This window comes from Scyliorhinus canicula, chromosome 16, assembly GCF_902713615.1.
Source record: "Scyliorhinus canicula chromosome 16, sScyCan1.1, whole genome shotgun sequence".
Taxonomy (NCBI): domain Eukaryota; kingdom Metazoa; phylum Chordata; class Chondrichthyes; order Carcharhiniformes; family Scyliorhinidae; genus Scyliorhinus; species Scyliorhinus canicula.
The window spans coordinates 30,114,963-30,131,478 of record NC_052161.1 but is presented as its reverse complement, the minus strand read 5'-3'; the positions used below and the strand labels follow the sequence as shown (position 1 = coordinate 30,131,478).

Sequence of the window (16,516 nt, the reverse complement as noted above, 5' to 3'; positions counted from 1 at the left end):
CAGCATGTGTAATACAGTGTGAATTACGCTACTGTGATTCACCACACCTCAGAAGTGACGACAACTTTGTAATTAGGTCTGAGGTGGTTTCAATGAGACAGGCTAACACAGTCATATTAACATCGAAACAAAAAGCTTTAGCTACTGTATCTGTCTATAAATGTGTTAAAACTTTATGTTTAGGTGCATTTACTCTCAACTTTTTCTGCGACAAATGTTTTCTGTCCACATTTATAATCAAAACTGCCTATGTAAATTTACTATGATGTGATGACATTTTCCCACCAGTGGAGACACTTCAGTGGGAGGATCTCATGACTGTATTTACATAGGCAGTTTCCATCATAAATGGGGCCAAGGGCATTTATAATGGAACTGTGGAAATAACGATGCAATGTCTGACTTTTAAAGAGGGGGCTGAATTATAGATACACACCCTGGTCCAATCATGCCGCCCTTTAGCTGAGGACCAAACTTAATCATGACTCCAAGGTAAATCAATTATTTTATAAACAGTTTGCATTTACTGAATCTGTATCACATGATCTCAAGCACAAAGTTACAGTTCCTGCCTCAGTACATTGTTCTTTCAATTGTGTAAACAGCCTCAAGCCTTATTTATGAAATTAGAGATTATAAAAGTGCACTTCTGCAATGGGCAATGTTGTGCAACAATTCAAGAGAAATGTCAATGGGGATTTTGCTTCTGCAGTCAATAACCTATGTACGGACTATAGTCCAGACCAATGACCTGTATTGGGTGAAGCATTTTTCTTCTCACGAGTGTGAACTTCTGTATCTTGCTATGTTTATGATTCTTGTTTCTGAAAGCCGTACAAATTAGAATACGTGGTGCTGCTGCACTATTTAGTTCACAACCTTAAACATTGTACGGAAGATAATGGGTTCAGGAGAGGCTTTTATCTCCAGCCGCCATCAAGAACTTTTTGCGTCACGTCAAGTGTTCAATTGAGGCATTGTTGATGATAAAGGAAGTCTTCAGTTACTCTGTACCCTCTGAGATCAATGCTTAGAAGCGAGAGAGCTCAAATAGAATTATTTCCGATTGTATGACTTGAGTGAATGCGCACTCCTTTTCATACATCAAATGGGGAACCTCCAATCCTCTTCTAAGTGAATTATTTTTAGAGCAAATTGTTAAGTATTCTGGGCAGATCTGACATAATTACTCAGCTATCAAAGTACATGCCCCTGGAATTACTTTTTCCTTCACAAAACCATGAAACTGTTGTACTTAAATCCTCACGATGTATTTTCTTTCAGACCACGTCCTGATTTCTTTAACCGCTGCTTTCCGGATGGTGTAATGAATCCTGAGATGCACTGCACAGGTGATCCGGATATAGTGTCAGAGGGCAGAAAGAGTTTCCCTAGCAGTCATTCCTCTTGTAAGTCTGAAATAATTCTTTTTTTTCTCATTGGTTTCCATTCTGCATCATTTTTCAACTCATAGTCATAGGTCATCATGTTCTCAGTGCATTTCTTCAGCTAGGAGACAGAAGAACAGCTAAGGGTCTCTCCTCGATCTATGTATCATTGCTGCTTTGAAATTGCACTTGTTTGTTGCCCTATTGTTCATCTTGGGATTCAAAAGGAGAACTTCACGTTACCTTAGATGAAACTTCTTTGGCTTCAATCTAAATCAAAGCTCAACAGGTCGTTGAGTGGCCTTTCCAAAGAGAAAACTCCAAACTTGTTGGAGTAGGCAATCACCTTCCAAAGAGGGGGGGGTGAGGCAAAGATTGCTCATTGCTTCCAGGGAAAAGTAGCTCAACTTCTGAAGCAGGGGAGGATAGAAAGCTCTGGGGAGAGAAGGGCAATGGGGTTACTTTTAGATTGCTCCAGCAAAGAACTGGCATTGAAAACTCCAAAAATTAAATCTCAAATGTAAATATTAAAAAGTCAAGAACATATGGAAATCAAACGTAATTAACATTGTAAACCTTACAGACTTTAACTCAAATATAGAGTTATAGAGTTATACACCTATCCTTTTTGGACACCATGGGGCAATTTAGCATGGCCAATCCACATAACCTGCACATCTTTAGACTGTGGGAGGAAACCGGAGCACCCAGAGGAAACCAACGCAGACACAGAGAGAAAGTGTAAACTCCGTACAGTCACCTGAGGCTGGAATTGAACCTGGGACCCTGGAGCTGTGAGGCAGCAATGTTAACCACTCTGCCACCTTGCCCCCCTGGTCTGGTATAAAGTTGGGCATCACCTACTCTCCCATTGTAACTTTGGTGAAAGATTGGTGAAAACCCTGGAGAAACAGAGTAGAAGAGCAATTATGCCAGATCTTCATGATTCATGATAATTTTCTTTTATGGTGGGAGATAGCAGTCAGAAATTCCAACTCTATGCATTCACTAGTACAACAAGCCTTTATTGTGCTTAAATCTTTATTTTTCTTTGTTTGTAATTAAAAACTTCCTGCACTGCTTTAGAGGTTAAAAGCATAGAAGGGGACCATTCGGGCCAACATTTCAATGCCAGCTCTTTGAGAGAGTAGTCTAAAACTAACCCCACTGCCATTCCTCTCTGGAACTTTCTATCTTCCCCAGCTCCCAAAGTCATTTTTCCCCAAAGTCATTTTTTTTCCACTTAAGCAATGTCGTTGTCTTTGCCTCTGTAGCGAGGAATTACTTGCTCCAACAACTTTGTACAAAAACATTTTTCCAAACTCTTCTCCTCAATTGATTAGTGACTGTTTCTCAAAATCATGTGTGAAAGGATTTGAAATAAATTCATTATGGCTATTTGATCCTTGAGGAAATAAAAGTCATACTTTCCGTTGTACCTCGGTACACGTGACAATAAATCTAAATCTAAAATCTAAATCTAATCACGGAGCAATATTAACTTGACCAGGTACCTATGTCAGCAAAGGTGAAGAATAGGAGGAATTTATTTGCTGAATCTTTAGAATTCTCTTCTCCCGGGGAGGCTAAGATATTGAACATATCCACAGCTGAGATCGACAGCTTCTTGAACTATGGAGATGCCAACGTTTATGGATGATGTGGAGATGCCGGCGTTGGACTGGGGTGAGCACAGTAAGAAGTCTTACAACACCAGGTTAAAGTCCAACAGGTTTGTTTCAAACATGAGCTTTCGGAGCGCAGCTCCTTCCTCAGGTGAATGGAGAGGTCTCCATTCACCTGAGGAAGGAGCTGCGCTCTGAAAGGTCGTGTTTGAAACAAACCTGTTGGACTTTAACCTGGTGTTACAAGGGTTATGGAGAACAGGAAGGAAAGTGGAGGCCAAGATCAGATCAGCAATGATTTTATTGAACAGTAGAGCAGGTTCGAGGGGTTTTGTGGCTTACTCCTGCTCAAGTTCTTCTTATTCCAATGCAAATTTCCCTGCATAACCAACCTAGCAGATGTGCTGAAAAATATAAAGTACTTAAGAATCTTTGTACGACAAGAGAATAATGCAGGGAGAAGCCTACCAATACATACAAATTACAACATTTCACCATCCCCCATTAGGTACTTCAAACTATTGCAGAAGGTTGGCAATGGTTGTGCTACTGTTTTGTTTACTAAGGTGGGGTGAGGTAGGGTCATATTCAGGGGTAGGAAGCTCTTCAGAATTTGCTTATTTACGAGAGTATTGTTCAATTCCTGAAATTGTTCAGTTTAAGTTTTCCATGTGCATAATGAAGCTCACAAGGAGCGTGCAGAAGATAGGACATTTCCATTTATTTGTATGTTAATGCTTTAAAGCCACAAAATTTCATCTAACAAGATAGTGACTATGTGGTCCTTTCAACGGCTTCCATGTTTTACAATTTCTTGCCTGAGTTAGTGTCAAACCACGCAAAACATTATGGTCTGAGTTGAAACTGCGTTGAATGTGGAGTTGCTAATGGAAAGCAATTACATGATACAGCTTAATTTAAAACCCGATATTGTGTAAATATAATGGTTTGGTGAAATCATATATAAAAAGTGACAGTATCATGAAATAAATTATTTCTGTCCCTCTGCTGACTCAATGCAACATCATCATTTAATGGCATGCCAAAATAAATTACACTGAAAGCACATCTTTTAGTCTGGCATTCAATCATTTCAGCACAGCCGATTGTGGTGAGGTTGATAGATGGGACACTATTGCTAAATTTAATCCTATCAAATTTAGGGCATCATTTTCAACTTGGCATTCGCAGTGGTACGAATTTAGATTTGAATAACCCATTAGCATTTCACACTGGAAGGAGCATACAGACTTTTATCCATGCTGACACTCTTCAGTGCCCATGTCACTGTTCCAACATACTACAACAAAGATGTGCAGAGGTGGAAAATTGGCCTCCTGGTTCTTGGGAGCTTGCCAATTTCCTTCAAACTGTTTATTATTATTTGTCACTTTCCCATTTAAAATTAAAACTGTTAATACTGTCGCACTCTTCTGTACCTGTCTCCTATACATTGAATGCTGTTGCCCCTGTGTCCAGGAGATGCTGGTGCAGTAATGTCAATGAACTAACAACTCAGGGGGGGGTTCTTCATTCAGATACAAGTGCAACTATCACAATCCAAGGTTTCCATCCTCAAGTCTTGGTAAATGGTGCAATGATGCATGATAAGTTGCTAATTACAGCTTATGTAAAAGTTGCTGGATGCAGAAAGGAACATTGAAACAATATTCAGATTCAGTGCCAATATGTTAATTATGCCAGATCAGAATGTAGCGTGAGATCTGATCTATTTCAATCTGCTGTAACCCATTGTAACCCACTTCTGAACACCTTCTACCCCCAAATATCAATATCAAAAATATAAAAAATAAATCTGTGTCACCTTTTGGATGTTCCCTCAGCAGAAAGCAGGCCAAAGTTAGTGTGAGTGACATCCTGGAGGTGAAAATAACATTCATCTTCTCCTACCTGGGGCGAAATTCTCTGACCCCCAGCAGGGTCGGAGAATCGCCTGGGGCCACCGAAAATCCCGCCCCCGCCGTGGCAGAGATTCTCCGCCACCTGGGAATTGGCGGGGGCGGGAATCACGCCACTCCGATCGGCGAGGCCCCTGCGGTGATTCTCCGGCCTGGATGGGCCGAAGTCCCGCCGCTGGGAGGCCTCTCCCGCCGCCGAGGTTTGAACCACCTCTGGTGGCGGCGGGATCGGCGCCGCCATCGGGCCCCCAGGGTCCTGGGGGGGGGGGGGCGCGGGGCGATCGGACCCCGGGGGGTGCCCGCACGGTGGCCAGGCCCGCGATCGGGGCCACCTGCTCAGACTCCGGGCCAGTGCCCTGGGGGCACTCCTTCTCCTCCGCCGCCGCCACAGCCTCCGCCATGGCGTAAGCAGAAGAGAAACCCACATGGCGCCGGTTTTTTGCGCTAGGCTTCTGGTGCCAACTGCTCCGGCGCGGGGCTAGCCCCCAAAGGTGCGGAGAATTCCCCACCTTTGGGGAAGCCCGACCCCGGAGTGGTTGGCGTCACTCCCCTACGCCGGGACCCCCCGTCACGCCGGGTAGGGGAGCATCCTGCCACTGATTATAAACTGAGACACTGAGATACCTCCTGAATTCCTCATGCGGATGTAGTATAACTGGAGGAATTATAAATGTCACAGACCTCACAGAGATAGAAGATGTATTTGCTAACACTTTGGACAATTACTTTTTAAAAGTTTATTAATGTGGGCATCTGAAAATATTTTGTGTACATTTCTATGCGTAAATGTCTGATCAACAATACTGCTAGTGGCAAACAATTTTTAAAGAAATATTTAGCTATATTATTAATTTAATAGTCCAGTTGCCTGTTGTTCTGAGAGGAAACATCAGTTGTAATAGTTAGACTGTAAACGCACTTCAGATTTATCAAAAACTCTATGTTATCTGCAATATTTTACTGCCTCACTTGGCAGCTTTCTCACAATCTTGGGTGATTAACTCATTTTTCACAGCTTCTTGCTGTTAAAATTCCCTTGGGTAATTTGTTCAGCAATTTGCTGTTCATCTACAGCGAGCTGTTTTTCTCCAACGTCCATCACCCGCGGCGCTTCATTGCCATTCTTTTGCTATCCCTCTTCCACTCGAATTGCCAGGAGAAATCATTATGTCATCCTCGTCCTTCATTTGTTTCACCTGGAACATCGCATTCAATTCCTTTTATTCCCAAACTGCTACAGGTCTGCTTTCCTCTTTGGGGCAATAGGGCCCTTTTTTTCCTTCGTACCTTCTTCACAAAGGTACTTTTTGTGGATCGGGTGGTATTCCTTCAGTACGACTGCTGCTAAACCGTGTACCATTAAGGTTCTCTTTCAGGAGACTTAAATACATTCACAGTAAAGTGAACACATGCAGTTGTAAAGTATTTACCCAAACTTCTTGTAAGAAAATTGATTTGCTCTTGTACCAGATCTAATGGAAGTGGATCATTTAAGTCTTATTCATTACATTGCATTTTTGTTAATCTTGGTTCATTAAGCAAGGTGTTATCATGAAAAGTGTACACATTAAATCGTCAAAAAGAATTGCAATTCTACAAAATCAATTACAAAGTTAAATAATTCCAAGATGTGGACTAGGAACATAAGAACAGGAGTAGGCCAATTAGACCCTCAAGCCTATTCCACGATTTATTTAGATTGTGGTTGATGTGTATTTGCATTGCAGTTATCAGGAAGAATGTATTATTGGTTTAAACTGGATAACCATATTTTCACAGTTAGAGTTGTGACCAAAACCTAGAAATAGATATTTGGGGATTATCTATATAGGATATGTTATAGCCTGCTTGGATCCTATAGGCTGAGGACGATTGGTTGTCCCATGTTCTTTGGGGATTATGAACTCCCCCAATGAGGGAGAGAAGGAAAGAGGGGGTAATAGCAGATAATTTCAAAGGGAATCCAGAAGTTCTCTATGGACATATAAGTAAGAAAAGCATGATAAAAGTAGAAGTGGAATCAATTAAGGACCAAAAAGGAATTTACACATGGAGACAAGGGGCATGGCTGAGGTATGAAATGAAAGCAAAGCATCTCCCTTTACCAAGGAAGAAGATGCTGTGCAGATCATGGTGAAAGAGTAAAGAGACTCTTAAAGGGTTTAAAATTGATAAAGAGGGGGTATGGAAAGGCAGTCTGTATTGGAGGTTGATAAGACACCAGGACCAACTACGGTGGAACCAAGGATTCCGAAGAAAGTGAAGGCAGAAACCGGCGCACAGGCCATTATATCTCCAGTCCTCCTTAGACTCAGAGAAAACGTCAGGGGGCTGGAGATTGGAAATGTTACAGCTTTGCTCAAAGAAGGGTGTGAAGATAAACACAGCAACTACAAACCTGTCAGCTTAACCCGAGAGGCAGTAAAAATATAAATATATATATATGACTTTGTTCTTCATGGTATCTAGCAATTCCATATATGTTAAAAGGAAATGGGAGGTGGATCAACAACAGGATATCCTGATGGAAGACTGGAATTAAATCTGTCCTGAGGCCCACCTTAGCACTTGCTCAAATATTTGGAAAGAATATAAATGAAAGCTCATTACTAAGCACTTCAGAACACCACGTCTTACTGTAAAGGTTGGCTCTTCCCACACAAGCAATTGCTGGAGACACTGGAGAACCAAGTTGTGCCCAACAAGGTTAGTATTGGGATAGGATGTTCAAAACATTGCCTGAGATATTCCACATGAACATCCCAGATTCCCATATTGTTCTATTGGAGACAATTCCAGAGGGATGGGAGGGAGAAAGTATAATTATCTTTTGCAAATTTTGCTTATAGCTGCCATTAAAAGCATTACCTCTAATTCACTGAAACCCACATGCCCAACCTATTTAACTTGGTTATGTCAGATGAGAGAGCTATTGGAGATGGAAGGAATCATGTGTGCAGTGCACTTACAAAGTGAAAAATGCTTTCGAAGTTGGACCCCAGTAATGGGACTATTGTTCACATGAACTAAAAATAAAGACGCCATAGTCCCAGATGACCATAGGCTGCTTTCCACTTAGACGGGGAGAGCTGACTGGTGGTGATTTAACCTGAGGGTCACCACACCTCAAGCAAGAGGCACGTTTGAGAAGGCGGGGCCTTCATGAATTACGTCATCCGGTATTTGAACAAATCCACCAGAGAGTACCTACCCCCCCCACCTCATCCCATCCCCACCCCAATCTGATGACACGTGTCCCAGCATGCAACTTGAATCTTTAAACTGAAAGTGCCTTTGTGACATTGCTTCTTTTATATTTATGTCAATAATATTGATGATTAATGGATTGTACAATTATAATCCTTTTGACTATGTTAATCTCTTATATATGTTTGATGTAAGATAAAGTAAAAATAAAAAACAATGGGCTGGATTCTCCAAAAGTGGGGTTATGTCCCGATGCCAGCATCGAAACGCTGGCACTTCACTCAGGACTTTCCTTAAGAAAGTCCTGAGTTAGTCTCCTACCCGCAGGGGGGCTGGCAGGGCCCAGAAGTGTTTCTCGCAGCTCCTGCTCAGGTTACAGGCCCCCGCACTTCCAGTCGGGAGTCCTTGCACGCGCAACGCGGCGGCCTGCAGCAGCCGTGCCGTGTACCATGGCGGACTCGCAACGCGGACCGGCCCCGAAAATATAGGCCCCCCCGCCGAGATCATGCATGCCCGTGGGTCCATGCCGCCCAATCGCTTCCCTGGCTGTCCATGAGGTCCCCCCCACCCCCGATGATCAATCCCCCCCCCCAACCAGGGCGGCAGTAGACTGAGTCCGCAGCCACCACCTGAGGTTCCCGACGGCCGATACATGGTTAAAACTACGCCATTGGGAACCTGGCCAGTTTTGCGTGGAGAATCACGAGGGGGGGGCCTCTGTCAATGGCCCCCTACCCGCGCCGCGTATATCGCGCGCAAGCGATTCTCGAGCGATTCTCCTGGGACCGGGGAATTGCAACAGCGGCACCGGGTCAACAGTTATCTCCAAGAATCCAGCACAATAAGTTTAAAAAATAAGATAATTCAGTACAAAATAATACAGTAATCACTTGGGCAAATGAGGGTTAATTGAGAACAGCCGTCACAAAATTTCTTGAGGGCAAATTATGTGTAACTAACTTTCTGGAGTCTCATTAAGAGGCAACAGAGAAGATTGATGAGGGCAGTGTTATTGATGTGATGTACATGGACTTCCGAAGGCATTTGATAAAGTAATCACAACAGACTGGCGAGCAAAGTTATAGATAATGGGATAAAAGAGACACTGGGCGGGATTCTCCATGTGGGTGATGGTGTGGAGTGGCCCCCGGGGGGATGGAGGGTGATTGACGGCGTTGGTGGTGGGGAGCCTGGAAGGGGGAGCAGCACGGCCGTGTCTGCGGGCGGTGTGGTGGAGGCTGCCGGGGTTGGGGGCAGGAGGTTGGGGGGGGGGGGGGGGGGAGGCGCACATCCGGGGGTGGAGCTGGGGGTGGAGGGGTAGTCCCACACATCTGGGCTGGGGGGGGTGGTCCCACACATCCGGCGGTGGGGGCAGAGGGGTGGTCCCACACATCTGGGTGAGGGTGGGGTGGGGATGCTCCCACACATCCAGGGGTGGGGGGGTGGTCCCACACATCCAGGGGTCGGGGTAGGGGCGGTGGTCCCACACATCTTGGGGTGGGGACGGGAGGCCCACACATCTGGGGGTGGGGATGGTCCCATACATCCAGGGTTGGAGGTGGTCGCACGCATCCAGGGGTGGGGGTGGGGGGCCATACATCCAGGGATGGGGTTGCGGGGGGCACACATCCGGGTGGAAGTGGGGAAGGAGTGGTGGGGGCGACAAAGGCTGCGGGCAGCCGCGGCCCGCCATGGCAGGGCGGATCCACGGACAGACCCCATGATGGTGGACACGCAGCTGTCCACCCAACCTGTTCGCTGTCGCGGCGTAGGCAGCCTCGCCGTCCTGTCTTGTGCCAGACCCCTCCCACCCCACCCACCAAACTGGCAGCACCCACCAACGGGCAGGTCCAGGGCGGCACACAAGGCAGCCCCCTGGTGAGGGCTGTGCCACCAGACAGTGGCCCTGGCAGGGGGGACAGCCGACAGGTTTCCGGGCACCGAGGGGGCAGGGGTGGGGCGCGTGCTGGAAAACGGGCCGGCCATGTAGCCCATGGCACCTGTTTGTGGAGGGGGGTATATCAATGCTGAAACCCTGTCTACTCCCACCCCCTACAGATAGTACAATGTTTAGCCATTTTACAGTGTTGTTGGCCGCCATGGCGGGGACTGTTGCCCTGCATGAGGCCCAGTGGGAGCTGGAGCACGGGCGTGACAGGGAGGTGGTGGAGCCTGTTGTCGAGCAGCGGGCTGCAGTGGGGCACATGCAAGCTGCCAGGCCGCAGAGCCACGCGTCCGAGAGGCGCAGGAGGAGCACCACGCTGTGCGGGAGCCACAGCAGGAGGATGAAGTGGAGGAGGGTGTGCCACCTGCGTACCGGCCCCGCAGGTCTTTCAAGGACCTCCTGGACAGAGCGTGCAGAAGGAGACTCCGGCTGAGCCGGGAGACCACCTGATGGCACACCTGGCACCAAGTGGGACCGGGGGTGGACATGCCCTCCTGGTGGACGTCAAAGTGACAGTCGCCCTCGACTTTTCACAACAGGGTCATTCCAGTCACCGAGTGGGGACCTGTCCGGCATCTCCTAGCCATCGGTGCACAGGTATATGACATTACGGACCGGTACGTACAGTTCCCTGTGGACCACGCTCACCAGCATGTCCGCGCAGCGGGTTTTGCCGCTGTTGCCCGGATACCCATGGTGCAGTGGGCGATCGATGGAGCTCACACCGCCATGCGGCCCAGAGGAAAGGGCCATGTGCCTGAACAGGAAGGGTACATATTCAATGAACGTGCAGGTTGTCTGTGACCACAGGATGACCATCCTGCACATCTGCGGCAGATACCCTGGCAGTGTGCATGACTCCTTTATATTGTCCCAATCGTTCATCCCCACCATGTTTGAGGGACCCCCCCCCCCCCCCCGCCTGCGGGGCTGGTTGCTGGGTGACAGGAGTTATCCGTTGCGGTCGTGGCTGATGACGCCTATCCGGAGGCACAGACTGAAGCTGACCGCTGCTACAATGATGCCCACGCAATGACCAGGAGTGTGGGTGGAGAGGTGCTTTGGACTGCTGAAGATGCGCTTCAAGTGCCTGGACCACTCTGGGGGGCCCTCCAGTACCCATCGGAGAGGGTCGGCCGCATCGTCATGGGCTGCTGCATCCTGCACAACATAGCCCAGCAGAGGGGCGATGTGCTGGGGGAGGAGCAGGAGGATCAGGATGAGGGGAACTCTTCTCCAGATGAGGGGGATGGCGAGGGGGAAGCAGATTCACGGGACATGGGTGATGGACGGCAACAGGAGGCTGCCCAGCGCCGCTGGCTGGGCCAGCAGGCACGCGTGTCGCTGGTAGCTGCATGTTTCAGCGACCATGGTGGGGCTCAGTAGTGATGGGCATGGGCACAGACAGCAGAGTTTGGCACCACCCCCACCACTGACCACTCTCACCTCCCCCACCACCGACCACTCTCACCTCCCCCACCACCGACCACTCTCACCTCCCCCACCACCGACCACCCTCACCTCCCCCACCACCGACCACCCTCACCTCCCCCACCACCGACCACTCTCACCTCCCCCACCACCGACCACCCTCACCTCACCCACCACCGACCACTCTCACCTCCCCCACCACCGACCACCCTCACCTCACCCACCACCGACCACTCTCACCTCCACCACCACCGACCACCCTCACCTCCCCCACCACCGCCGAGCCTCACCTCCCCCACCACCGACCACCCTCACCTCCCCCACCACCGACCACCCTCACCTCCCCCACCACCGACCACCCTCACCTCCCCCACCACCGACCACCCTCACCTCCACCACCACCGACCACCCTCACCTCCCCCACCACCGACCACCCTCACCTCCCCCACCACCGACCACTCTCACCTCCCCCCCCACCGACCACCCTCACCTCACCCACCACCGACCACTCTCATCTCTCCCACCACCGCCGAGCCTCACCTCCCCCACCACCGACCACCCTCACCTCCCCCACCACCGACCACCCTCACCTCCACCACCACTGACCACCCTCACCTCCCCCCACCACCGACCACCCTCACCTCCCCCACCACCGACCACCCTCACCTCCCCCACCACCGACCACCCTCACCTCCCCCACCACCGACCACTCTCACCTCTCACACCACCACCGAACCGAACCTCCCCCACCACCGACCACTCTCACCTCCCCCACCACCGAACACCCTCACCTCCCCCACCACCGAACACCCTCACCTCCCCCACCACCGACCAACCTCACCACCGACCACCCTCACCTCCACCACCACCGACCACCCTCACCTCCCCCACCACCGACCACCCTCACCTCCCCCACCACCGACCACTCTCACCTCCCCCACCACCGACCACCCTCACCTCCCCCACCACTACCGAACCTCACCTCCCCCACCACTGACCACTCTCACCTCCCCCACCACCGACCACCCTCACCTCCCCCCACCACCGACCACCCTCACCTCCACCACCACTGACCACCCTCACCTCCCCCAACCACCGACCACCCTCACCTCCCCCACCACCGACCACTCTCACCTCTCACACCACCACCGAACCTCACCTCCCCCACCACCGACCACTCTCACCTTCCACACCACCGACCACTCTCACCTCCCCCACCACCGAACACCCTCACCTCCCCCACCACCGAACACCCTCACCTCCCCCACCACCGAACACCCTCACCTCCACCACCACCGACCACCCTCACCTCCCCCACCACCGACCACCCTCACCTCCCCCACCACCGACCACTCTCACCTCCCCCACCACCGAACACCCTCACCTCCCCCACCACTGACCACCCTCACCTCCCCCCACCACCGACCAACCTCACCACCGACCACTCTCACCTCCCCCACCACCGAACACCCTCACCTCCCCCACCACCGACGTCTTGTACATGCGCCCTGGCCTATATAACTATTCTGTGCCCTGCACCCGTGCCAAATTATTCATCACTGTCTACCTTTCTGGCCTTACGGGCCCTATGACTACGTCTCGGTGTTCCCCCAGACGGTACAGCAGAACTGGAGTGGGCTCCTGTGATTCCTTCCCTGTGACTAGGGTCCCCGCTGGCGGCCGTTTCCTGGGGCCGCCTGGACTGGATGGGCCAGGCTGCACCTCAGTCAATTGGGATGGCGTGGTGCCACCCTGTTCTGCCCGCTGCCCACCAGATGCACCAGGAATGGTAGGGGGGGGGAGTCTGAGGTGGCGCGGGGTTCTGACACCCCCCCTCCAGGGGAGCCGGAATTGGCCCCAGCACCTCCTCCTCCCTCGGGGTGCCCGGTGGCCCCTGGTGCTCTACATGGGATGGGGGTGCGAGAAGATCCAGCAGCCGGTGCACCACCATCACCTGGCGCTGCCAGTCCTGGAGGCCCGCGCTGGTATTGACCAGGGTCTGGACGTTCACAGCCATGGAGCTCAGGGAGTTTGCCATCCCTGTCTGGCTCTGTACAACGCTGTCCATCACCCGGTCAATGGCGCTAATGCTCTCAGCGATGGCCTGCTGGGACTGGGCCATGGCCTGCTGGGACTGGGCCATGGCCTGCTGGGACTGGGCCATGGACTGCTGGGACTGGGCCATGGGCTGCTGGGACTGGGCCATGGGCTGCCGGGACTGGGCCATGGCCTGCTGGGACTGGGCCATGGACTGCTGGGACTGGGCCATGGACTGCTGGGACTGGGCCATGGCCTGCTGGGACTGGGCCATGGACTGCTGGGACTGGGCCATGGACTGCTGGGACTGGGCCATGGACTGCTGAGACCAGGCTATGGCCTGCTGGGACTGGGCCATGGACTGCTGGGACTGGGCCATGGACTGCTGGGACTGGGCCATGGACTGCTGGGACTGGGCCATGGACTGCTGGGACTGGGCTATGGATTGCTGAGACCGGGCCGGGTTGTTGAGCGCCTCTGTGATGTTCAGCTGGCTCTGGCTCATGGCTGCCTGTGAGATGGCAGCCCTGTCCTGGGCCGCGGCTGCGTGCACAGATAGCCCCAGGCCCTGCAAACTCAGTCCCATGCCTGACACCGTCGCCACCATTGTCTCCACCCCGGACGCCGCACTCATGACCAGCACCATTTCCTGCTCCTGGACGCGGATGCACTCCTGCACTTGCGACTGCAGGTGCTGGAAACTGGCCGTCACACTAGCACGCCCCTGGGTCCCTGACTGCATCAGATCTACAGGTGGGCGGGGGAATTCCAGGAACCCAGGACCCGTCTGAGCGGCAGGTGTTTGCCGGGGCTGGGCTGCCCTCTGACTGTCCGGCCCCTCGGCTGCTCCTACCTCCACCTGCTGTACCGGAGCGGCTGTGTGGTGCGCACCAGTTAGTGTCCCAGAAGCCCCATCACTAAAATGGCCAATCGAGGTGAGAGTATCTGTGGTGGCAAAGGGTACAGGGGAAAGTTGTGACGCAACCTCGGTGTCTTCATCGGACCTGCGGTCAGGGGTACCCTGGGGTGCCATGTCCCGTATGTCGGTCCCCTCCATGGTGGTGTCGTGTTGTGTTCTTTCATGTCTGTCTGTGCCCTGCGTGCTGGTGTCCTGTGTCGTCGTGTCGTCACTGGACTGGGCCGGAGGGCTGTTGTTGGAGCTGCTCTCCCCATCACTGCTAGAGTCCCTGTGGGCTGGCCGCCCAGGCGCTGACTGGGGGAGGTGTCTGCCGGGTGCTCCGTATCAGTCACTGCATGGCCCTGCGACACACAATACACCACCACGGTTAGGCAGGTGGAGGGGGGGTGTGGGTCGCGGTACGGGGTGAGGGGGGAATGCTGAAGGGAGCGTACTGAGGAGAAAGGAATTGGGGTAGTGTGCTGAGGGGAAAGGCTGAGGGGAGAGGGCTGAGGGGAGAGGGCTGAGGGGAGAGGGCTGAGGGCTGAGGAGACAGGGCTGAGGGGAGAGGGCTGAGGGGAGAGGGCTGAGGAGAAAGGAATTGGGGTAGTGTGCTGAGGGGAAAGGCTGAGGGGAAAGGGCTGAGGGGAAAGGGCTGAGGGGAGAGAGCTGAGGGGAGAGGGCTGAGGGGAGAGGGCTGAGGGGAGAGGGCTGAGGGGAGAGGGCTGAGGGGAGAGGGCTGAGGGGAAAGGCTGAGGGGAAAGGCTGAGGGGAAAGGGCTGAGGGGAAAGGGCTGAGGGGAGAGAGCTGAGGGGAGAGGGCTGAGGGGAGAGGGCTGAGGGGAGAGGGCTGAGGGGAGAGGGCTGAGGGGAGGGCTGAGGGGCGAGGGCTGAGGGGAGAGGGCTGAGGGGAGAGGGCTGAGGGGAGAGGGCTGACGGGAGAGGGCTGAGGGGAGAGTGCTGAGGGGAGAGTGCTGAGGGGAGAGTGCTGAGGGGAGAGTGCTGAGGGGAGAGGGCAGAGGGGAGAGGGCAGAGGGGAGAGGGCAGAGGGGAGAGGGCAGAGGGGAGAGTGCTGAGGGGAGAGTGCTGAGGGGAGAGTGCTGAGGGGAGAGGGCAGAGGTGAGAGTGCTGAGGGGCGAGGGCTGAGGGGCGAGGGCTGAGGGGAGAGGGCTGAAGGGAGAGTGCTGAGGGGAAAGGGCTGAGGGGAGAGTGCTGAGGGGCGAGGGTTGAGGGGAGAGGGCTGAGGGCTGAGGGGAGAGGGCTGAGGGGAGAGTGCTGAGGGGAGAGTGCTGAGGGGAGAGTGCTGAGGGGAGAGGGCTGAGGGGCTAGGGCTGAGGGGCGAGGGCTGAGGGGCGAGGGCTGAGGGGAGAGGGCTGAAGGGAGTGTGCTGAGGGGAGAGTGCTGAGGGGAAAGGGCTGAGGGGAGAGTGCTGAGGGGAGAGTGCTGAGGGGAGAGGGCTGAGGGGAGAGGGCTGAGGGGAGAGGGCTGAGGGGAGAGGGCTGAGGGGAGAGGGCTGAGGGGCGAGGGCTGAGGGGCGAGGGCTGAGGGGAGAGGGCTGAAGGGAGAGTGCTGAGGGGAAAGGGCTGAGGGGGAGAGTGCTGAGGGGCGAGGGTTGAGGGGAGAGGGCTGAAGGGAGAGTGCTGAGGGGAGAGGGCCGAGGGGAGTGTGCTGAGGGGAAAGGGCTGAGGGGAAAGGGCTGAGGGGAGAGGGCTGAGGGGAGAGGGCTGAGGGGAGAGGGCTGAGGGGAGAGTGCTGAGGGGAGAGTGCTGAGGGGAGAGGGCTGAGGGCTGAGGGGAGAGTGCTGAGGGGAGAGGGCAGAGGGGAGAGGGCAGAGGGGCGAGGGTTGAGGGGAGAGGGCTGAAGGGAGAGTGCTGAGGGGAGAGGGCCGAGGGGAGTGTGCTGAGGGGAAAGGGCTGAGGGGAAAGGGCTGAGGGGAGAGTGCTGAGGGGAGAGGGCTGAGGGGAGAGGGCTGAGGGGAGAGGGCTGAGGGGAGAGTGCTGAGGGGAAAGGGCTGAGGGGAGAGTGCTGAGGGGCGAGGGTTGAGGGGAGAGGGCTGAAGGGAGAGTG

The 16,516-nt window shown here is 53.0% G+C and overlaps 1 protein-coding gene across 1 annotated transcript in view; it reads left to right on the top strand.

Annotated features, from left to right (window-relative positions):
* plpp4 (phospholipid phosphatase 4) overlaps positions 1 to 16,516 on the top strand; it is a 380,012-nt gene that overhangs the window by 244,454 nt on the left and 119,042 nt on the right. The window contains exon 5 of the mRNA XM_038773401.1: positions 1,285 to 1,409. Coding sequence (XP_038629329.1) covers positions 1,285 to 1,409 — 125 coding nt within the window. The remainder of the gene's footprint in view (positions 1 to 1,284; positions 1,410 to 16,516) is intronic.